General features: G+C 38.9%; 1 protein-coding gene across 4 annotated transcripts in view; it reads right to left on the bottom strand.

Annotated features, from left to right (window-relative positions):
• mapkapk2a (MAPK activated protein kinase 2a) overlaps positions 1-24,200 on the bottom strand; it is a 51,091-nt gene that overhangs the window by 24,920 nt on the left and 1,971 nt on the right. The window contains exon 2 of one of the 4 annotated variants that reach the window (XM_036559022.1): positions 6,842-6,934. The exons of 2 other annotated variants lie outside the window; for them this stretch is intronic. In XM_036559022.1, the coding sequence (XP_036414915.1) occupies positions 6,842-6,868 (27 nt within the window). In that variant the 5' untranslated portion in view covers positions 6,869-6,934. Of the gene's footprint in view, positions 1-6,841; positions 6,935-23,751; positions 23,874-24,200 lie in introns of those variants that run through there. One more of the 4 variants, XM_036559023.1, reaches the window with a different exon arrangement.

Here is a 24,200-nt window from a genome sequence, read left to right as displayed (position 1 = left end):
GTTAAAATGTTATGATAGAAACGGAGCCAAATCCCTTTGTTAAAGTGTAATGACAATCTGCTTTGTTAAAGTCTAAATGATTTGCACTGCCCTCACACCAGACTGTTCTAGTTGTACGTGAAATGTAGGGAGACTAAAAAAGTATCAAGTTTAGATCATAGGTATAATGGGTTGTAAAAAGACTTGTATTCTTCTACTTTCACAATGAGTAAGGTTTGATGCTCAGAAGTGACGACACATTACCTCATTTCTCTGTTATCTATCAGATGTTGTGTAGCTGCTCTGGGGTGAGCACGGTTAAAGAACAGGCATGCAGTGGCTGGGCATACAAGGCTCAAACAAGTGCGTCATAGAAGGTCTCCGAGTGCAAGAGCACACATGCTTGAAACAGAGGCACAGAGCTTTGAAAGGCAGCCACAGAAAACTGACAAACAACGAGAAGAATGCTGCATGGACTACTGAAATTTGACAGTATTGTGCTGAGAGATCAAAACCCTAATAAAGCTGGCAAAGATTATTACTGACTGGAAAAAAGGGCAAAAGGCAGGTATCATGAGTCATCTAAAGTAGGAGGAAATCAGGGGCATGTTGCATGGTGTGAGGGGGGCGGAGCTGGCACAAAGCCATGTCCTATGAAACGAGTGGTGGAGTCTGGACACCCTCATCTCTCCCAGACGGAGATGGACCACATGGAAACTCTGCCAAAACACAAAACAAAACTTCCCTACTTGGAAGATCACAACACAACAGGAACAAGCCCTGCATATATGCAGAAAATCAGACCTTACAATAAATGGACATTTAAAGGATTTACTAACAATATTACCAAACGTTATTGAGATTATTTCCTCCGATAATCTCACTGTGATTGTGTTGGTCTGCTATGGCACCTAACCCCATATTGCTCTATACTCTATGCAAAGCATCAATAATATGTCCCTAGACATATTTATCATTTACGACAGCAGTCAGCGAGTTATTTCAAATAAAACTAACATAGGGACGTATAAAGTTCAGTTGTGTGCGGGCCACTGAACACTAACCCAAAATGAGAGTTAATTTGTACTTTTAGGTATTTCACACATAGATAAGTGAAACATGATTCCCCTGGCCTGAGGCCCTGTGAATCTATGCACAGCTACAGCATTTCCATCAGGATGTTAATATATATGTTACTATTATATATATATATATATACACACTTAAAAAAAATCTATACCAGGCTCTCCTTGCCTTAAATGCCAGCAGATCTGCAGGCAATCATGCCCCATCTGCTGCCCAAGTCCTTTCAGCGAGGGCCGTCATCCGCTCAGTGGGAGGATGGCAGATGTGGCCATTCAACTTCCAGAGGCCCAGCACAAAGGAAGCCCTCGAGGCCAGCACAAAGGAACAGGGTGAGGGTCTGCAGGAGGATGGAGAGGGGGTGAAGGCAGCATGTCCCACCTGCTTCTGGTTAGGGAGCCTAGAGACAACAGGCTGGGCTGGGTGACCAAAGCTTCTTATTCTGATTCTATAGAGCTGGGTGTTTAAAGGAAAAGGAGAAGAAAAAAAAACAAAACAAAAAAAACACCTCCCCCTGAAGGGATCAGCATGTGTGCGTGTGTGTACGTGCATGCTTTAGTGATATGAGACTTTAGCTCAGAATGTTGTTTGCGCATTGTAACGGCAGGATATCATCACATGGCAAACATGTTTATGTCTACATAAGTGTCATGATCTGATTAAAGACCTCTGCCAGGCAAACCCCTGCTTTTCTCTGCTCAACCCACTACTGGAAATAACAGGGGGTCATTACCCATGGAACCTAATCCTAATGAGGAACATCCATTCATTTCTTCCACCTTTTCCTCTTTGAGAAGTACGGTGATGACTAAACATTTTAAGTCCATTGAAGGGAGGGGAGGGGAAAAGTAAGACCACTTGCCAGAATCACTAACCCACCACAAGCAACACAACAGGGAGTCTTGAGTCATGAAGCCTAATCGGGGAGATTCCACAAACTTCCTCCTCCTTGGAGTAGGCTTATTTGGCATGGCGAGTCAGCATTTTTCATCCCACTTCATTAACAGAAAGAACAAACTGTAAAACAGATTCTCAGAACAGTGGCGAACTGTCCTGCACCGAGTGGCTTCCTGTGACCTGAGGGCATTTAGGCCTTCCTGTGCTCCTCATCAGGCACTTAGGCTGGTTCAGAGTGTCTTAGGCTCTATAAGAGAGCAGAGACAACTGTGGTTCTAACTGATACTGTTCCAAGTATATATATACACACACTAACTTAACTCCTGTTGTTGCCAAGCCAGCACGTAATCCATCACCACAGCAGCACAGAAGGTCACCTCAGCAGATGAAAAGAGACAAATTACAAAATGTGTTAAGAGGCAAAAAGCTGAACAGTGACCGTTTTGGCCAGTTCTGGTTTGGTGAGTCACTGATTGTTTCATGAGTTTGCTTGGTAGCCTTTACTTTGGAAAATTCAAAATTTGCTATATTTTATCCTCATGTTCAAATTGAACTAATCAAAAAAGACAGAAGTGCAGATTTTAAACGACAATAAAAATAAAACACACACCCCAACTGTAACATGATTAAGAACAATGAAGAATTGTTACTTGTGTTACACATTTCCAAACTAATCATAAACTATGTGCAATATATTTAAAACACATATGACATCTATATATTATCCACATCTGTCCTTTTACGTATTTTACACAGTTGGTTCTAAAAGGACCAAGAAGGACAACAGTGGATGTTTCCAAACATATACTTCTATAATTTTTAATTAACTGTACATAAAGATACAAATTTGGTGCAAGTTATGCACAAGCTTTAAACAACTTTCCAATTCTGTAAACTGAACGAGCAATCGGTCCAACGAAGCATCTTATCAGACTGCACACTAACGACACAGCTACAGATCCTCAGGCTAAAGAAAAAAAACCCTGTATCTTAACTAAACAAGCCAGACATTATTTTATATGCAAAATTGCATCATACAGCGCCCTCAACAACTATTGGCACCCCTCGTTAAGATGTGTTAAAAGCCTTAAAATAAATTCAATTTTTATTTCAGAAGCATAATCTCACACTGAAAAATGTAACCTTTAACTCAAGTGAATTTTAAAAAAAAAAACTAAAAAAATCCCTGACTAAGAAATCATTATTTTTCATAAAATCACCTGTTCCACAATTATTGGCACCCCTAACAATTCCTAGACACTAAATGTAACTGAAGCATTTCTGTCATTTCTGCTGTGGTTTTAAAGTTGATCAGAGTATCTAGGAACCTTTAATTAGTAATTCATCACTTCCTGTTTCCCTGGAGTATAAATAGGACATGACACAGAGGCCTATTTCTCTTATCCACTCTTCAACATGGGAAAGTCAAGAGAACACACCATTCATGTAAGGCAGATGTGTGTCGACCTTCATAAGTCAGGCAATGGTTACAAGAAACTAGCCACTCGCCTACACCTGCCCATATCTACAGTCAGAGGAATCATCAAGAAGTTTAAAACAACTGGAACAGTGGCAAACAAGCCTGGACGAGGACGCAAGTTTATCTTGCCACCACGCACAGTGAGGAGGATGGTAAAAGAAGTAAAAAGTTCTCCAAAGCTCACTGTTAGAGAATTGCATCAAAGAGTAGCATTTTGGGGTCACAAAGTCTCCATAACAACCATCAGGTACCATCTACATGCCAACAAGCTGTTTGGGAGGCATGCACGGAAAAAGCCTTTTCTCACTTACAAGAATAAACGTAAACGTCTGGAGTTCGCTAAGCGGTACTGGGACTTCAACTGGGACCTCAACTGGGACCGTGTGCTTTGGTCAAATGAGACCAAGATAGAGCTTTTTGGCAACAAACACTAAGTGGGTCTGGCGTAACACAAAAGATGAGTATGCGGAAAAGCACCTCATGCCCACTGTGAAGTATGGGGGAGGATCAGTGATGCTGTGGGCCTGTTTCTCTTCCAAAGGCCCCGGGAACCTTGTTAGGGTGCATGGCATCATGAACTCTTTGAAATACCAGGACATTTTAAATCAAAATCTGGTCGCCTCTGCCCAAAAGCTGAAGCTGGGTCGTCACTGGGTCTTTCAACAAGATAGTGACCCTAAACATGTGGCCAATTCTACACAAAATTGGTTCACCACACACAAAATCAAGCTCCTCCCATGGCCATTTCAGTCCCCAGACCTCAACCCAATTGAAAACCTGTGGGGTGAGCTAAAGAGGAGAGTGAAGAGGAGACCCAGGACTCTGGACGATTTAGAGAGATTGTGCAAAGAGGAATGGTCGAAGATCCTTCTCTCTGTATTCTCCCATCTTGTGAAATGTTATAGGAGAAGATTAAGTGCTGTCTTGTTGGCAAAAGGGGGTGTACAAAGTATTAAAATCAGGGGGGCCAATAATTGTGGCACAGATGATTTCATGTAAAAGAATTATTTCTTAAATGATGGATTTTTTTCCCCACTGAATAAATGCACTTGAATTAAAGGTTGGATTTTTCTCTTTTTCTGCATTGTTGTCCTATATTATTTTCAAAAGAATTTATTAGAAGCCTAAGAACACATCTTAACGAGGGGTGCCAATAATTGTTGAGGACGCTGTATATTTCTACTGAACTGTTTAGATTTTCAAACATTATACGCGAGCTAATATAAAGCAGGGAAAGTGACATGCCTTAAAAAGATGTTCTCTGTGGCCATTTCTTCCTAAAGAATGCACTGAAAGTACTACTGTTTTTTAAGCTTCCTCCTTTTTAATTTTTATTTCAGGGAAAAAGTAGGGAAGTTTATTTTTCAGGAAAAGTAATAAATAAAAAAAATACATTGCCACATGAGGGAAGTAATTTGTAATGGATTACTTTTTTTTTTAAACTCTCCCAAAACTGAATGTAGAGTCAATGTGTATGATACAGTTTTTGTTTTGTTATTTAATGTGCGCACCATCTAAACATCTGTGTTTATTTGGCCGCTTACTAGACAAACAGGGAACATAAATTTTGCAATATCCTCAAAATTTTGAAATTCCATCATCACTGTTAACTACCACTGAATACGTTTTTGGTGTTATACTGCCAACACTTAATGAGATGCCCCTTTTTTCTGACTGATAGGCTGCTCCTGACCTACAGGCTCAGGCACCTCTCAATCAATATTGGCATAACCTTCCCCCGACAACACAATTCAGCTCAGTAAGTAACGTGATAACACCACAAACAAGCCTGGTTAAAGCAGAGAAAATAAACATGCTCATGTTTCGGGTCAGAAATTTGCAAGTTAATGTATATAAATAAATGTAAAAATAAAATAATAAATAGATTAAATCAATTACTAATTATTAGTAGCTCTCCTATTTGTTTAATTCTTACTTCTGAGAATTAAAAGGGTGAAAAGGTAGATGTTGACGATGTATGTTCAATACAAGTAGTGCTGGGTATCACAACATAAGAGTCAAAATACAGTACCGCACAATGACACACACCAGATGTACAGTAGACATTTTGTCAGTGTTTACCTTATAAAAACTACAAGGATAAAACAATAAAATAAATAAGGCTGGGAAGAATAACACACTCTTTTTGTATTAATGTTTATCTAAAATGTTTAATGTAAGTTTTAAAAAGGAATTAGGATGTTGGTAAAAGCAGGTCTGTGAGGCAGTAGTCAGTATTTGGGCGGAAATGAAAAAAATAGTGAGTCTGGCTATAAAATGAACAGAGAACAACAAAATGTTCACAAACATGAGTCAGAGATGACATAGCACAGTATAATCATCTGCTTAGTTTTTAACAGCACTTCAACACAAAGCAGCTCTACTAAAACATATCCAAAATGCTAATGGCTAAATGCTAATCGCAACAGGCTAAAAACTAATGACACTTGGGCCCAATCCCATTCACCCCTTGCCCCTACCACTTAGCCCTTAGCCCTCAGTTTTGTGCGTTCACGTCTAGGGTTAGTGCGTCCCAATTTTTGTTGAGAAAGGGCGAAGTGTTAGGGCTACATGGCCCTCCAAACGGAGGTTTTTCAGAGGCTCACTCCAAACAGAGTGTTATGAGAACAAAAGGAAAAACTGGCAAGACGGCTGCGAGAGCGACCAAAGACGGCCACAAATGTGAGTATTTTCTCCTTAAAAAAAAATTACGACAACCATCGTATTATCTTAGTTTAATGTCATTTTAACGTATTATGGTCGTTTTCTTCGTAACAAGCATAAAAAAAAGAAATCGCTGACAGCATGCTAACGTCTCAGTAGCTAGCTAGCTAACTTTCCCGTTCCACCTTAAATAGTCCAGCAGTACTGATACCTGAAGCGCCAGAATGTAACTGCTGCACCATTTAAGGTGGAACGGGAATATTCAAACAAGAACTTGGTGAATAGCTGACTTCAGCTTCGTATCACCAAAGATTTAGCGGTGGGCAATAATAAATAATTGTCTTATACCCCCTCTTTGAAAGCATATGATGCCCTAAATGTAACTAAAACCCAGCACTGAGGTTGCTGAACTTCTCTCTTCTCTGCTATCACTGAAGACGGGCCGGGTCGCCTACAGAGCACCACTAGTAGCCTGTTAATGAAGCAGTGTTTTATTTTTTTCTATTTTATTTTATTTTTTTTAATTTGAGGGTCCCATTTCATAGGGTAAGATTTCAACCACTACCCCTTGTAACTCAGTTCCAAGGGGTTAGGGTGACACTCAAAAACAAGAGGTAGGGGTAAAAAGAAGAAATGGGATTGGGCCTTAGTACCTAACTGTGAAAGTGAAACTAAATCAAACAAAAGGCTAACAAGGATCATACATGCCTTAAAGACAGTTAAAAAAAGGATACTTACGCACACAACAGCACACCATAAACCCATGAATAAACTTTCCTCTTTGCTCCGTTTATCCTGAATGTGTCATGCACAGAAGGGATCAGAGTGAAACTGGAAGAGACCAAAACACAGCTTTCTATACCAACACCACCAACACCACCATCAACACCATCAACACAGTCATTACTGTATCAACACATGTACAGCCACAAGCTTATCCACAATACACTGCCGTATCGATATTTTTAAACACAGCTCTAAATACAAGGCAAAAAAAAAAAAAATTATAGATTTCATGCAAACTATGTTTTGGTATCGCTAAAAATACCAATGCCTACTGATTATTACAAAACAAAATTTAATAAGCACTTACATGCACTTACCACCTACAGAATTCTTGTCAATTAAAATATCTGCATTTATTTCCTGAATTTAAATGTGAAAGCACTCAAACACCTTTTAAATGAATAGTATAAATCTGACTGTCTCAGCCAGTGAACACACAATTGATTATTAAAGCATCTGACACATCTGCAGTCCTAGAAGCAATATAAACGTATCCACCAGATGTCCTTCAACACAAGTAGAATGCAAGCAGGCTAAAGATAGTTTGTGAGATGTTTCACTTTGACTAATCCACCAAAGACAGACTGCTCCTCTACTATCCACCCTTACTCTTTTTCCATAACTCTTAGCCACTGTTATGGCACTTTGCTTTATAGATGCTGAATATCAGAATCTGTAGTTCCCCCTTAGTAATCAGATAACACTGAACCGCAGAACAGAACTGAGCCAAAGATAGTGACCTGAGAATTACTACAAATGCTCTTCCTCTTTGGCTGAGTCATTTGATTTCCCTGGGGTTTTTCCACCTGTGGTCAAGAGACTGGAAACTCCTCAGTGGACATAGCAAAATCACACCAAATGGTCAAATGGAGGGTGAGGTACACAAGGACAATGGAAAATTTAATAGATCTGATTTCAATATCAATTACATTAATTCCACAGAATCCAAATACGCACTTAGAAGATTTAGACGTAGATAAATCAGAAACCACAGAGAGGAAGTAGCCTGAACATTTTTACATATTAGAGAGAGACAGCTTTTTTGTGGTAGACAGAAAGCCAGACCACGCCATAATACAGATTCTCAACACTGCAAGTGCCTGAGAATGAATTTCATCTTTGCTGAATTTTGTTAAAAATACTGGATCTATTCAGTACATTCAAAGTGTGCGCACGCTGTAGGTGTACAGGCATGCTTAGCAAGATATGGTTTTCATATTTACAGGAAGGACTCTGAGTAGCAGAGGGACCAAGGTATTTTCCCAATCCACGGCAGAAATAGCTTCCTCCCAGAATTTCAAACTGAATAGTGAACATAAAATTGCCAGAAATATCGGTCTCTGAAACTTTATCAGCAGTGGTTTGTTCACAAAATGCACAAAATGCCTTATAAGCATATATACAAAATGCCTTATAAGCATACAATCCACAGCTCTATTGTGATTCCTGTTCCTCATAAGACTAAATGGAGCAATCCCAGGCAGTTCTGCTTTCTGCTTTCATGAAGTATTGAAACTATAATGCTGTACGATAGCACTTTCGATTTACAGGCAACCATGCTTAAACGCTATTCAATTCTGTAAAAATGCACAGAATCGAGTTGTAAAACAAAGCTGTAAAGCCTTGCCTGCTTAAACCACTGTAATACTCAAATTATCAAACACTGGATTTTGAATGGCTTTTTGGAGTCGATTTTTCAAGTTGCCCATAGCAAATCAACAGAAAAAGAAAGATTTTCTTTATTCCAGGTTTCAGAGTGATTATTACTGATCTATGGATAGATTTTTCATCACTGTGGGATTGTGTTCTTGTTTTCACTGATTTTTTTTTTGTTTAATTCAGCTCAGACAACATTACTGGTTCTTTCTCTCTTTGCTAGCACACCTACACGTTAGTACGTTAAAGGCCATACAGTTTGCTCATGGGTTTCCATTTTAGCAATTTATCAACCAAATAAATTACCACATCAGTAAATCTACATACAAGTCTGACCAATGAAATACAGTTGTCTCTCTCACCCTTGTGTTACTTATGAATGAATCCTAAGGGTGTTTCAAAAAGCCACCCATTCACAAAAATGTGCCTGTGTGAAAAAAAAGGTTTGTACACACCACAGGGAAAAAGTACACTTGGCAGTTCATATTTAACCTTAAGAAAGAGGAAGTGTTCCTCTTTCCCATGTGCCTCAACGCCAAAAAACAACCAACAGAAAAAGCACTCCTCTTCATTGGTCAAAACAAATTGGAAAAGTACAACTGATCATTTTTGTATTTTGCACAGCAATTCATCATTTTGCACAGGATTCGGTCTAGCAATTGTTAATCACTGCAGCAGTGGCATCACTTCTGATCCCCAATCAGCTGTGAAAAGGAGTTGAGGAAGGCAGCTATCGAGGTAAATAAAATGAGATTGCATTTAATAATAAAAAAAAAAACAAGTTGAAATTACACAAATTAAAAGGGACTTCTCCATATCTTGTTTTTTTTTATTCGTAATTACTTGTGTTTTGCGCCTGTGAAACATTGTTAAAACTCTGCCTTTTAACATTTCACAAAAGAAAAATCATATATTCAGCTTCTCCAAATTGCAGCATCATTAGTATTTTTGCTCCAAACTTCCTAGAAGGTACATTTCTAGTCACTAGGCAAAAAGATGAGAATCAATTTGGATGTTGTACATTAGCTGAGTGTTATGCGGTCTAGGCTACACTGACCTAGCCTAGTTAGTGCTTTGAAAGTAAAGAGGGTATTCTCTAATCTGCACCAACAAACACAACATCCGGGATACTGCCCTAGATAGGGACTTCCCACCCATGGCCTTTTCCACAGGAAGAAAAGCAGCAGTGCAAAAACCTGTAGAACAGTTTAAATACATACAGAGACCCGAATGCAATTCAGAATTCGTTATTTTGGTTCTTTGGGAAGGGGTAGGAGCGATTTTTTTTTATAGAAGGGGTGAAGACATTTCCTTTCCCTAAGTACACATTAATACAGAAGTTCTCAAGTAACTCATTCAGACCTTGTTCCTGAGTTCCCTTCAGTTAAGAAAAATATTCTACATCCACCTCACACTTCATCAAGTCAGCCAAGATAAGATACTACGCATTTCACGCTAATAAAAGACTTCCAGACTTTTGGGAAGTACCAAAAGAAATTAGCATGCCTTCAACCATCCCAAAAATTTGAGCTAAAGTCAGAAATTGGCATATAACCAAAAATAACACTAAAGCATTTAACAGTATATGCATGCTTGGCAAAGACTGAAGATTTTTATTTCATAAAAGCAGACTACATACAAAGTAGATGGTGTAGTGAAAGCTCATTACAAATTAAATCAACTTTTCCACCCAACTTGTAATAGATCTTGGAGCATCAACATTGAAAAAAAAAGTTGAGGAAATCAAGTTAAATGTGAACGCAGTTAAATAAATCACAACAGCAAAATAAATCACAACACCTAAATAAAAGGCCCTTTAAACAACAATTCAAGAGGAAATCATGTTTGTCAAATCTGCATTAAAGCCAGAGCCATACCTGACTGACTCATTATCAAGGCCATCATCAAATAGGTACTAAGAAAAAAGTGAAAGGTATCCTGTATTAAGTCACACGCATGAATAAATAAAAACAAAAGGTCTAACTTTGGACTGACAAATGAACTACAATATCCCACAGTGTAGATTTCCATTTCAAAAAGTCAATCTGAAAGAAAATGCTATTGCATAAAACTAAACTTACAAATTATGCCACACATCACCAGATTATATTTTCTCCAATCAGCACAAATAAAACAGCATTCTGATGACTTCACATAGCCAGACAAAGTTAGCAATATCAGTCCAATAGATAAAATATGCTAGGCTGCCTATTACTTTAAAGTGACACAGTAGGCCTGTGCCCGTAACCGAATCCTCGGGTACTATTCTGACAGTTTGCATGGAGAGGTCAGGCAATTTAATTTTTATCTTTATGACCAATTCACACAGGATAAGAAATCTCAGTATAAATTACAGAGATGTGAATGACTACTTGATTTGCGTGCTGTCTTTCCTCCAAAAAAGAGTGGAAACCATGACATAACATTTAATTTAGCTGTTATTTTGTTTAATCTAAGCATCTACCTAGCTGTCTTAAGTGAATGCAGTGCATCATTAGTATCGGCTAACCACTCAAGAAGTCAACATTAAACTGTTTGGGTATTCATTTCATTATACTGCAGAAATACTGAAAAAAACTACAGGCCAAAAATTTTGTGAAAAGCTGATTTTATGCTTTACCAGGACTGTAAAAAAATGGCAAGGTCACTCATATTTGCGAGAAAGTCTATTGTATTACACTTTGTCACTACATAACGAGTACCTTAACATGAGCACATTGCTAAGGACATGTAGTTAAGGATGTGACTGAGAAGGCAGTGAATGCGCGGCCAGCTGAGATATGGCTAAATCACTAACTAAGCTACTTTAGCTGATGTTAGTTAGGTCCAGAAACAGTGAAAACATACTGGCATTTTATCCACCTATAAGAAGACAAGTAGTCAGCATCCAGTGCTGTACCGGTTAACTCTGTTAGCTTATTAGCTCATCTAAAAAGGTAGAGTCGATTTCTCATCCAATACAAAAACCTACTGATTTCTACCCTTTTTTTTTGTTTTATTTTTTTATTTTATTTATTTATTTGTAAATAAATTTACAAATTTGTATTTGTATTTGACTGAACCCAGTCAAACCTGATCCCAGTCCTTCACATTGGATCAAGACACCCATAATAAGCCAGTTTTCTTACCAGGAGGATTTAATTATCTAGCTTAAATCAAACCAGATTAGCACATATGTGATCCAGTGACCATAACATTTTTCAGGCTGTTTTCAGACTGATGAATTACAATGTAGTCATCGGTGTAGTCGACAAAACCTTCGTCAGAGTAACCACAAAAAGGAGAGCTACCTATGGCCAAGGGCACTCCTGCTGCCCAAACTCTTTATAGTCATTGCAATAATTACTTCCTTAAGACAAGTCACCTTCCTAACCAGATGGACCCCAAATTTTGGCTCTCTCATCACATTTCCAGCCTTGTAGGGATGGATAACCATGTGGCTCAGATAAACTGTAAATGGTGGTGGTGTGTGCTTTTTTCACATGGAAGAAACAGAACAAAACTATTTGAAAGGATAATCTGAACACTAAACTTGTTTATGAACTTATGAAGGCCAGTTGATGTCTCTAGTGTGTAGATGTGACCATTTTTTCCTCAGTGTTATCCTGGGCCATTTTCAGTTTATGTTCTCTGGCAATGTGTATCGCTTTAGCTTTACAGAGCCACGTTGCAGTCCAGACGTTTCTCAGGTGTCTTCAGCCTCCTCGCTGCTGCCCTCGAAAAGCATTAGTAGTTTTTCAGCACTGCAGTATGAGAGGGTCTATAAAGCTAAATTCCTGAATCCCTGCTTTGATTGGATCTGCTTGACTGGATGCTCTGACTGGGTACCAACTGATGATTATCAAAACAAAAAACTGCTATAAAGTCTGGCCCGTGAAGAACTTTGTTGATCTCAAACAGTTGAAAGGTTATATAAGTTTAAACAATGTGCCCTGAGTAAAGATGCATCAATACCAGTTTTTGAGACCAAGTGCAAGTACATGTTTTTTGTACTTCCCGATACAGATTCTGATACAGACACCAAATCTACTTAGAATTAAGTAGTTGTGAGTGTAAATGAGTGAAGAGGAGTGGATTTTGCTGCACGTCAGAAATGCACTTCTGTACAGCTGTAAGTAAAGTATGTTTTATAGTTTGGGTGCTATGCCCCTCATCTGTCTCTTTCAACAACAGTCACTGTAGCACAGTGACAGCAGGTATCACATCCAAGGCTAATCTGATGAGCTCACTATGTGTGTTGCTGCAGTCATTTTGGCTGATTGAGCTGTGGATGAATGTCCTCTAAAGCCAGACAAACACTGTGCAATTTTAGAAATCTTGTTCTTTGGTGACTCTCACTGTATGTTTGAATAGACCATCATGTACGACAAAGCCTATGATTCATATGCTCACACTGTACAAAAGCACTGATTGACATGCTACATGAAACGCAGACTCTACAGACAGCTCTGTCTATGAACACTTTCAAACAAAGCTGTTTCATTGAAAATAACACGCTGTACCCCCGAGTACTGAGCAAACAAGCGGAGAAACTGCTACAGCAGCTTTGCTAACACTGTGTAACTAACACTGCTAACAACGAAACTGAAACCAGCCAGTGATGTTCCCGACTAGGACAGCACAGTCTCTCTACAGCCTATCTTACAAAGACAATGGACCTTGCAATTCTATTTAGTCTAACAGAGTAAGGCAGGCATATACGGACTTCAGTCCCACACACATAGACATTTTTCATCTCCATTTGCTGCCCTGCGTGTCTCCACCCATACTGGAGAAGAAGTGGTTGTGACTGTTTTGGTGTGTGCTTAAAAAAGGAAAAAAGGCTAAAAGTCACACAGTGTAAGTCTGGCAGGAATTTGCCAAAGTGAAATGTTTAAAGTGACTAGCCACTTGGTGTCCAACTGCCACGTCATCAACAACACTTCGCTGTGCGAGCAGCCCCTCGATTACTGCCAGCTTGTGGCGTCTGTTCGTTAGCGGGTCAGCGTACAACAGGCTTGCATTACATGGTACACTGTTAGAAAAAGGTTCTACGCAGGTACACTTTTCGTTCATCGAGGTACAAACAATGTAAATGTTCCAGAGGTTCCATACAGTGATTTTAAGGTCCAATTGTGAACCTTAGATAAGTTTTTCCAGGTGAAAAGTACGTATTTGTACCTTTTCATAACCTAATATTTTAAAACAGATCAACAAAAAAAAGCCTGGAGACGAAACGGGGTGTGTGGAATCAATACTACTTAATTTCCATGGATTATGGTACAATTAAAGTTTCCTGACTAAAGGTACTGAGATGTACCCTTGAGGGTCCAACCCCAGTGACAAGAGGGGTACTGCCCCAGTGACAGTTTCACACCTTTATTTCTGAGAGCGTACTAGGTGGTATTTCATCTTGGCATTGGTAAATCATTTTTTATAAGTATGAGTAAATGTGCATGGGCCAATATCCAATACCAGCATCGGCATCAATGCATCCCTAGTCCTGAGCGCATCACCAGCGTGACATTTGTCCTTAAAGGGTTTAAGCTTTTTTAGGAACTTGTTCTACAGATGAGCAAATGAACATTTTACTTGTACAAAAGGCCAAAATCACTTGTCCATGAAAAAAAGAGGTCAATAACTGCTGCTGCACTGCTACTCAAGTCCTTCTCAGTAACACCCTTTACAGTGTACACATTACAAAGCAGCTTCATAGATGATACACAGACAAGTTTATACAGTTGCACAGTAACTGGAAGCATGTGTCAACTAGAATGCTAGTCATCATTTCTCAGTTTTATGACATCCAGCACGTCTTACTTACACCAAGATAAAACTTATATGTGCTGTAATCTACCCAGATGTTCACTGATTTCAATAACAGGGCTGTCCAACAGTATCAAGTCATATTTTATCAGGGACGCACTGATACCACATCCTTGAGTATCAGCCAACATTGAGAACCTATAGTGATACTAACTCTAACTAGCTTATAAATCCTGATATTTCTATAGTTTGGCTTTTATTTTGGTAAAAGCTGTGTTCTGTATAACTAATAAAACATATCAAGCTTGAATGAATGGCATTTACTTATTGGAAATTCAGATATTTAAAACCGTTTTAGATGAGTAGCCTATTTTTGCTTATTTACTGTATGTAATTAGTATGTACTATTTTATAATTAGTAAAAAAAAAACATTTACCAATTGAAACAAATGCAAACTATTTTATTGTGCAACAGTTAAAAACAGAACCGAACAATATAAAAGAAAAACCTGTGGTCTGCACATTAGCACGCAGCAGCTTCTCTGGCTCGGCAAAAACCATGCTGAATGTTGCTTCACATCTGAATTTCTCCAGTCATTTGTCTCATACGTGCATCATGTTCACTTGCACTTGCATGTCTGACAGTCAGACTTTAGTAAGTCTTACTTGAGTTTAGTAAATATTAGTCAGTCAGTCAGTCAGTCAGTCAGTCATTCACACTGTCAGCCGTAATGGCTGAACCAAATATTTCTCTGCTTTGTTGACGCAAAAGGCTGCAAGACCCCTCGGCCACATGATACAGTGAACCGACGGACATACACCACCGGCGGGCTAGTGGACACACAGTCCCGGCTAGCAGGCTGATATACTAAAGGCTAAACTAAGACTAAAGGCTTTCATTACACCGAGAGACCAGCGGTTCCTTCCATATGTTTCTCCAACATTTGCTCCCCAATAACAACCTGGACTAATATTAACTCAGTCAGTAACTGACTACATAGCAGGATGAGGGATTACTGAGAGAAGCATGTCTCAGCCATTGAGGTAAGTTGCGATGGTGTATGTTAGGTTATCTGGTGTATTTGTGAAATGTTAGTGAAACCAGCAGCTTACGAAGAATTCCAAACTGTGTATCACCTGCTGCTACTACCTTTACACAAAATACTGGCCTTACAGATTCTGTCATGCATATTTTTCTCTGTTGCTTGACAACCCACAACACCAACGTGCTAAGTTCCATCTACAGGTGCACATGTATGTGTCAGTGCGCCAGAAACTCCTTTGAGGTATTTGCCATAGGTATCCGTATCCCAACTGCTGATACTGCAGATACTGCCTTTAAGAGGCAGTATTGGCACCGATATCGGTGCAACCCTAATTTTTATATTTCATATTTTTCATACGTCATCACTAAGTAATAGCACCACTCAAATTACTATTCTAACTGGCAAAATAAAATTCAACATTCGAAAACTTGTCAAATTCAAAGAAATAATTGTAAATTCAAAATGCACTTTTCACTCGAGTTTCAGTGTGACAACAACAAAATATCACTGCCATGGGGATTTTATGAAAACAGGCCTATATATCTTTTTTTAATGACCTTGCAAGTCGCAGCCGCAAAGCTGAGAATCGCTATTTTAAACACTGCGTACTTTTGGGGTTGCTGAATAATTTATGCTGACACCCCCTAGTAGATGCAGGAGACATAACATTGAATTGGAAATCTGCTGATTACTGCAGTTATTCATCTTCTTATCTATTTTCTCTGAATGAATAATGAATTTTACTTACATAATGTAGCTATATTTCAAATATTCAAATATATTCAACAAATAAACAAGGGGAAAATTGGAATCTGATCCCATCTGATAGTCATACCACACACAGCACCAGAGTGAAAGATTTCAGGGTAGACGTGCATGGGTGAAATAAGTAGACTGGGAGCTCAAAGACCCCGTTTACACCTGTCACAACTTCGTGTGACAAGAATCTGGACTGTATCCTGATGAGATTTTAGCCACATGCATTTACACTTGGCAGTCAAATGAGTTTCTGGTTAGATGGTCTGAAATTCTTGCTATGTGGGACTGAATAAGCAAATTTGCTCGGTACGCAAAGCCATTCTCCAAAAGCTTTGATATTTGTTTGAATACTGCACGGTTCCTTTAAGCCTTCTGCAGTTTGTTTTGTACAGTAGTGTTTGTCCATACTGCTATTAGCTTTTTGGTTCATCCATTCTCCAACCATGTGCGTCCTCCATGATTATCTTCCTCGTACATACAGATCACATACCCAGTGATGTACTGCATGGGGAGAAGTATGGCTTGTGTAATGTGTTTTAGAGAGACAGATATGTTTATACTGCAGTAAAGTGTCTCAAACGTAATCAAATGTAATGTAATCGCATTTAAAGTGGCTTGGCCTTATCCAGATACAATCCTGATACTCAACACGCAAGTGACCAGGTGTAAATGAGGGCAAAAAGACAAAGCGAACACATGTGAACAGCCAAATGACTACACTACTCTTAACCCTTTGAATTATGAATGTGTTTGGCAGATATTTTTGCACTTCATCTTCTTGGTTTCATGGAAATTCAGGAATGGATAACCACTTAGAAATTAGACACAGTAGCACACATTGCCATTGCGATATCAAACAACTATACTGCAAACTGCATTTCTACAAATCGTCCAGCCTTTTAAACCAGGCAGACAGATAACGTCAGATTCAATTCTACGTAGAGATGGACATTTCAGCCAAAAAAAGTCTGGGACTGGGTGTTATGTTTGTACAGCATTTGATTCTAATTTAACTTTTAAAAGGAGTACATAAGGCCAGAAGTATACTGAACGCGAGTATGCAAACACAAACTACAACACCTGGCTAACGTATTGTAAACACGCAGCCCTGCTGTCCAAATGCAACATGCATTCTTATGGCACTTAAAGCATTTAAAACACTCCATACTCTTTAAGTCAACTGAGGTCAAATCTGAGAATTTATAAACAGGATCAAACAAGGAAACATGCAATATTAAACATTTCAAAACCATTGTTTTTAATGAAGGTGCACACTGCTACCAATGATCGGCGGTGACCCATGGCACCAATCAGCAACTTCCAGAACTGATCACTAGGGACAGACCACTGTTTTTCAGGGCCGATAAAAATACTGATTAGTAGACAAGGAAATCAACAACCAAAAAAATGGCACTGATATTGATTTAGCACAGTTCTAAATGTGAAAAGGAACAGGAACATAAGTCAGACACAAATGAACATATCCAGTAAGGCTGGGGGAGGGACATTAAGCTGGATGGGGGAGGGACATTAAGCTGTATGGCCTTCAAGATAAACAGACAAATGCTAATGCTAGCTAACATTACTAACCTAGTCATCTATCAATATTATCACATCTATTTTATATAGACATTATATACCCAGTAATACACTGATTTTATATCTAATTACTTAAAATGCTAAACAGTTAGCATTGTCTATACACCACAACAAACAGCAGCTTGCTTAAAAGTGTTACAAAAACACAGCAGCATAAAGACCATGGCATAACACAGCAGAAAATAGTAAATGGCAAAGTATGCAGGCTATGTTAAAGTGAGTTTAACACTATAAAAATTTAGCAAACTTGGATCCTAATGTAAAAAGCAGAACTGTTGCCCTCCCAGTCTTGCGCACGTCCCAAGCATGAGAAAGACCCTAGACATGGACATAAGCATAATCACAAGAGCCAAACAGAAACAGCCTCGCATATTAATGCAGCTGTACAATTCAGAGCAATGACATGGATACTACGACAGCAGTTTTAGAGATTGCTGTACACATTTCTGTGTATTTATATAATACAGACAAATTGAAATACAAAACTGTTCACAAAAGCAATCTCCTCTCAAGTTAGAAAATCTTAAACTAACCAGTCGAGGTCAACAATCAACTGTCATTTCTGCTGGCAAGCAACCAACAACACGTGCACAGCTGAAACACATACATTTACACGTAATCAAAATAATGTTAAAAATGTAAGTTAGCCAGCCAGACAGCTACTATTACTGATGTACAAAGGTCAAACCAAAACTGAAGTACAATACACTGGAAGACAGGAATATCTGAGAGCTATTTATTGGAGCACCGCCGCTGCCCGGTTTCAGTTTCCACATCCCGTTGGCCGACCATGCTAACTTTATTCCTCCAAATAAACAGCCAAACTTTTATCTCTCCTCTCCTCTTATGTATCACCGACACTAACATTTAACTGAGAAGATTTCATTAACATTAACACACAAAAGTAATAAGAGGGGGCAGTGGAACTCGTGTCTGGGTCTGCAATGTAGACAAATGTAACGTCATTATGCTATTTACAGTGAACTATGCTGTCTGTCAATGCATAAAACGATACAAACAGATGCTTAAAACAGAAGTTAGGACACATTTGGAGATGTCCTAAAGTTAGAAAAGTATTTAGGAATCCTGTCTAGTTAGGATGCTTCTGTAAAACTGTTTTCTTATCTGGTGCTGAGATAAGATTATTAACTTAAGAACTGTTGCTCTATAATAGCCTCTGTCCTAAATTCAAGTTGTCATGGTGAGTAAACAGATAAGATTTCAGAGTTAGGATGCATTTAAAAAGACGAACATGCTTAAGTAATCAATAGTATTAGGAATGCCAATTGCAGGCCACCCATGATCGTCCAACATCAATAAATTTCAACAGCATATTCTTTCTTAGGGTTTAGTTTGGATGAAATGGTATGAAAAATTCCTACCACTGGTATTATCGCGGTATTGTTCACTCAAATATACACTGCTTAAAAAGGCATTAACATGCACTCAAAATATTAAACCAGGTATTACAGACAGACATAGCTTAGAGTAACATGGGAAAAGAAGCCTTCCCAAGGCAAAATCTCTTCTCAAAACTATTGCAAAACAATTTTTCAGACACAGAATAGTGCATTCATAACCATTTCATATAATAAATTTGTGTAAGAGAGCTTTTAGGGGCACTCAATGCTTTGAACATCTGGGGCTGTATTACCAAAACTTATCTTTTTGTCTTAAGATCTGACAGGTCAAGATAAGATTTTTCACAAACTCATATTACACAAGCAATTTTCATCTTAATTTAGGAATTTTATCTTACAGCATCGTAATTTAAGTTAGGAAATCTTAACCTACTCGATCGAGGGCAACAGTCAGTCATGTCTGTTACCAAGCAACAGCTGAAACGTAAACAGGTCACCAAAATAACGTTAAAAATGTAAGCGAAAGCCACAGAAATGCCCCCCCCCCACCCCCGGCTGTTTATCAGAGCATTACTACTCTTCAGTTTCAGTTTCCATTTACCAAATGATTTAGCCGATCTCCCTAACAATACTGCTCAGAATAAACAGCCACACGTGCAGCTCTGCCTCCTCATTATTCACCACCACCACTGTAATATTTTACTTGATGAGTTTTCATCAACATTAACACACAAAGGTAATAAGAAGGGGCGGCAGAGATCATATCTGCAGTCATATCTTTTGTGTGCTTGTTCACTGACAGCCTGAGTGATTTGTTTAGTAGCATGGCAGCGTGCAGTAGGCTTACATCACAGGGTATCAGGTGGTATCCTATGTTGGCATTGGTGCATTTTTATTAGCATGGGTACGAGTAAATAAGGGCAGTATTGGGCCGATACCTGTCATCAATGCATCCTTATCGCAGGGCAACCAAGAATTCTTTGCAGTTGTGGCTTCTGTTAATTGCCTATTTTTTTTGCTATTTTTACATGTTTTTGTTATTCTCACTGCGATGGTATTTTGTGTTTAGTTCAGTTCAGACTGTATTACAGTGAAATACTTTAACAGGTGGTGCCTCATGCAGGGTTTCCCCAGTGGCACAACAGTGTGAGTTTTCACTCTTGTTTAGAGATTGCTGGTTCAAACCCCAGAAATGCCAGACAAAAACGGTAATAATTATTAGCACATTATCTGCAATAGTTTTGCCATTACTGATAAAATCATGCATCATAAATATCAGTCAGTGTTACCTGCCAAGAGGCATATCACTAGGGCACCAAAGTTAACTAAACCAGGTCCCTGACAGTAAAACTAACTGAAGTACACAACAACCACTGAGTATACACGTCTTAATGAAAAGTAAAACAGGATACTTATTTCAACACCACATGACAAACTAACAAATTAACTTAGTTTCTATGGAACACAAGACACACAGAAAAACACCTCTAAATGACTGAAATGCCTTCTTCTCCAGTGCAGCTGGAACACACAGTTGCACATCCTGGACGGTATATCACAGCCTCAAAACGCTACAGCAGCATGGCTATAGACAACATGCTTTAATGATGAATCATGGTCAGCTAATGTTGATCCTGCATTCCCATGGCAATAAGCCACAGAGTTGAGCTCTTAGCCAGACAACATGATTTGACACAGAAGTTCAAAGCTGAGCAACACTGGATTACAGTAGAGTAAGAACCTTACTGATACCCACACACAGACAGACAGCGCTTTAAAACAGACACCACATGGCTGTTTAATCCCTTGCTTAATCAGCTCAATAGATCAGAGGCTGGAGTCACACTTTGGATCTGAGGAGTAAACATAAGCTTAGATGACACTACTCCTCCAAAACAAAAGAGCCTTAATGTATGTGGCACAGCAGTGAGAACTTCAAAACAATGCTCATTTTTGTAGGAAATGTGCATGGCTCTTATAAATTGCATTCCTTCAGAACACATAGCTAACCAGTTCATCTGGTTAACGAAACCTACTGACTTGCAAAAAAGAGAAGAGCATTTATATTTGTGTAACACCAATCAGGATGGGTGTGCATAAGTCAGGCTAAAACCTGCTAGCTAAAAAAGTTCAGGGGCTTTTTATGTATCCCTACTATTCCTGTAAGGCTTCAATTCAGGCAGGCCCTTTTTCTGTCTTGAGGCCTTTCATCAGAGAGCTCATAACTGCCTTCACAAGTCTAAGCAAGGCACCACACGCATGTACATGATTAAATGCAGAAGTGTTCTACTGTGAAGTCTCCTTGACAAAAGCACTACCCCAAAGACTCGACACATATGGACAGGAATTACGAAGACTGCCTAGAGTTGAAAGACAACGTTGTGATTGGTGATTTTCTCCCTGCAAGCGTCACTCTACATGGTGCCAGTTTTTTGGAATGCAAAAACTCTTCATTCTAAAGAAAGATGATTTCTGCCTTAGCTTTAGAAAAATAACCAATGATAGCCCTTTATCTTTTCTTTTAAGTGTAAGGTATAAATACTTTAACCAATTTCCAGGTAAGCTGAATCATAATAGCACCAAAAATCCAATAAACCGAGATATATATATATATATATATATATATATATATATATATATATATATATATATATATATATATATATATATATATATATATATATCCCCGTATTAATTTGTAGCTGGTGACATGACTAAATGGACTGAATTCTACTACTCTTGTGCATATAATTCAGTTTTCACATACAGAAAACTATTTTAAACCCAAGGCTCATTCAGACGCTAATGGCAAACTAAGTGAAGTACTGAGAGGTCTATATCAAGGCTATAGTGGGCTCTTTATTTAAAAACAGATTTTCTTGATTTACAAGTGGGATAGTCAACATGACAAAACATCATCATTCTTATTATTATTATTAGGGGTGGGAATCTCTAGGCACCTCACGATTCGATTACGATTACAATTCGGAGGGCTGCGATACGATTATTAAACGATTATCGATGCATCTTGATGCATCTTTTTTTTTCTATACAGGATTTCTTTCTCACTGTGTGATTACTTGGTGCTTTTAAACCAAAGTATTTGCAACGATCCACAATGAATTTACTTCCAATATCTTTTATTAATAAAACAAATGGAAGTGATGTGGCAAGTGAACTGGAAGGCTCTCATTCAGTGCTCTTGTTTGAAGCACATGAGACGCAGGCTGCCACTCATCTGCGATAAAATGCGCAATTACGGTGATATAAGATCCAGTGGCAATAGATGTCCACGCAGCACACGTTACAGCCGTCCTACCCGTTTTCTTTATTGAATTTAGAACTTCGGTTTTGGTCTCATTGTAGAGAGTGGGGATCGCTGTGTCAGTAAAATATCTTCGAGACGGGACGCTGAATCTCAGCTCCAAAGTGTGCAACATAGCGTGAAAGCCCTCGTTCTGAGAACTGGCATGCAGACTGCAGGTCACATAGCAACGCAGTCTCGCCTAGCTAGTCGCTAACGAAAAGGCAAAGAGACAGATTTAAGACGAACATTTGGAGACGAATGGACTCATATGGATTTATAAGCAGCGCAGTTGGTTTCCTGGAACGTTAAACCTGCAATGAGAGACTGTCAAAGAGCAAAAAGTTGAGAAGATGAAGCTTCTCTTCCGAATTTTCCCGCTCCACCTTAAACGCTGCCGCATTTACATTCTGGCACCTCAGGCAGAATTTAAGGTGGAAAGGGAAAATTCGAATAAGAAGCAACTTCAGCCTCGTAAAACAGTCAAACATTGAGAGACAATTTACAAGAAACTGTTCTACTTTTGAGAAAAAGTTTTCTGGCGGAGATGGGAGGAAAGTGGCTACAGCTAAATCTTAAAGCAGTTTATATTTTTTATATACTAGGACATTAGCACATACTGAGACGTATTGGACATAAAATGTTGTGGCTCCCAAGGTGGTTTGATTTTTGTTAAAAGGACAAAATGGCTCTTCTTAACGTTTGGGTTGTCGACTCCTGACCTAACCTAGCTTTCAATGCAGAGGGTGCCGGTCAGATTTCTCGCTCATCCAGTTGTGTTTTTATTATGCCCCGCCACAGAGTGTCCGGGCACTGCACTTCCGCACTTCCAAGTTCCGCCTTTTGCGTTCCATGAACATTACATTATAAATTAAAATTTAGAAAATCGATTTTTGACATTTGTGAATCGATTCAGAATCGTCCACGTCTGCATTGCGATGCATCTAAGAATCGAGTTTTCCCCTCACCCCTAATTATTATTAGCATTATTATTATTATTATTATTAAGTGCCATCAAGTCGTCTCTGACTCCTGGCGACCATATGATTAGTGCTTCTCCAGAATATCCTGTCTTCTGTTTGGGTCTTCAGGCTTCTCTATGGTTGGTTCATGATCCCTCTGATTGCATCCATCCGTCTTGTAGCTGGTCATATTCTTCTTCTTTTACCATCAACTCTTCCAAGCATAATGGTTCTTCTCAGAATATGTCCAAAGACAGATGAGGCTTGATTTGGTCAAAGATCAACTCTTTTGTTTTCTTTTCTTTGTATTGCACAAAATTCATTACTATAAAAAATATCACAATTACAATAAAACGTCTTCATATTGTCCACCTCTACTTATAAGGTAGCTCCACCAAGACGCTCGTAAAAGAATTACTGACACACATACCAGACAGAGTTGGCTGAATCTTCCTTCTACGCTTCGTGATCATTCATATGCTTTCCAAAGGTCTCACTGTCTATGTCTCTCTCTCTCCCCCCATTATTCCTCTAATCCCTCTCTCTCTCATACACACACAGAGTGGTATGCAGAGCTCCTCTGCAGCTAAAAACAGCCAGGCTGGGAGGAGGAGATGTATGCAATGAGGAGCCAGATCTGACACCGGAGTACAGAGAGCTCCCACACGATGACAGAAACTGAGCCAGGGGACTGACATCATCACTGTCACTGTTAAAGCCACAGGGTTTCCCTTTAGAGGTGGCTCACTGTGCCCTGCCAAACATCAGCAAAAGCCAGCGCCAGCTTTCCTGTACTTCCTTCTATCGATTTGCAAACAAGTGCCATTAGCCTAACAGTTGAACGTAAAACAGCAATGCTGAATTCATTAATCGACCATC

Source organism: Colossoma macropomum, unplaced genomic scaffold (genome assembly GCF_904425465.1).
Source record: "Colossoma macropomum unplaced genomic scaffold, Colossoma_macropomum, whole genome shotgun sequence".
NCBI lineage: Eukaryota > Metazoa > Chordata > Actinopteri > Characiformes > Serrasalmidae > Colossoma > Colossoma macropomum.
Note: the sequence above shows the minus strand (reverse complement) of the source record. Positions and strands in the feature narration are given on the sequence as shown.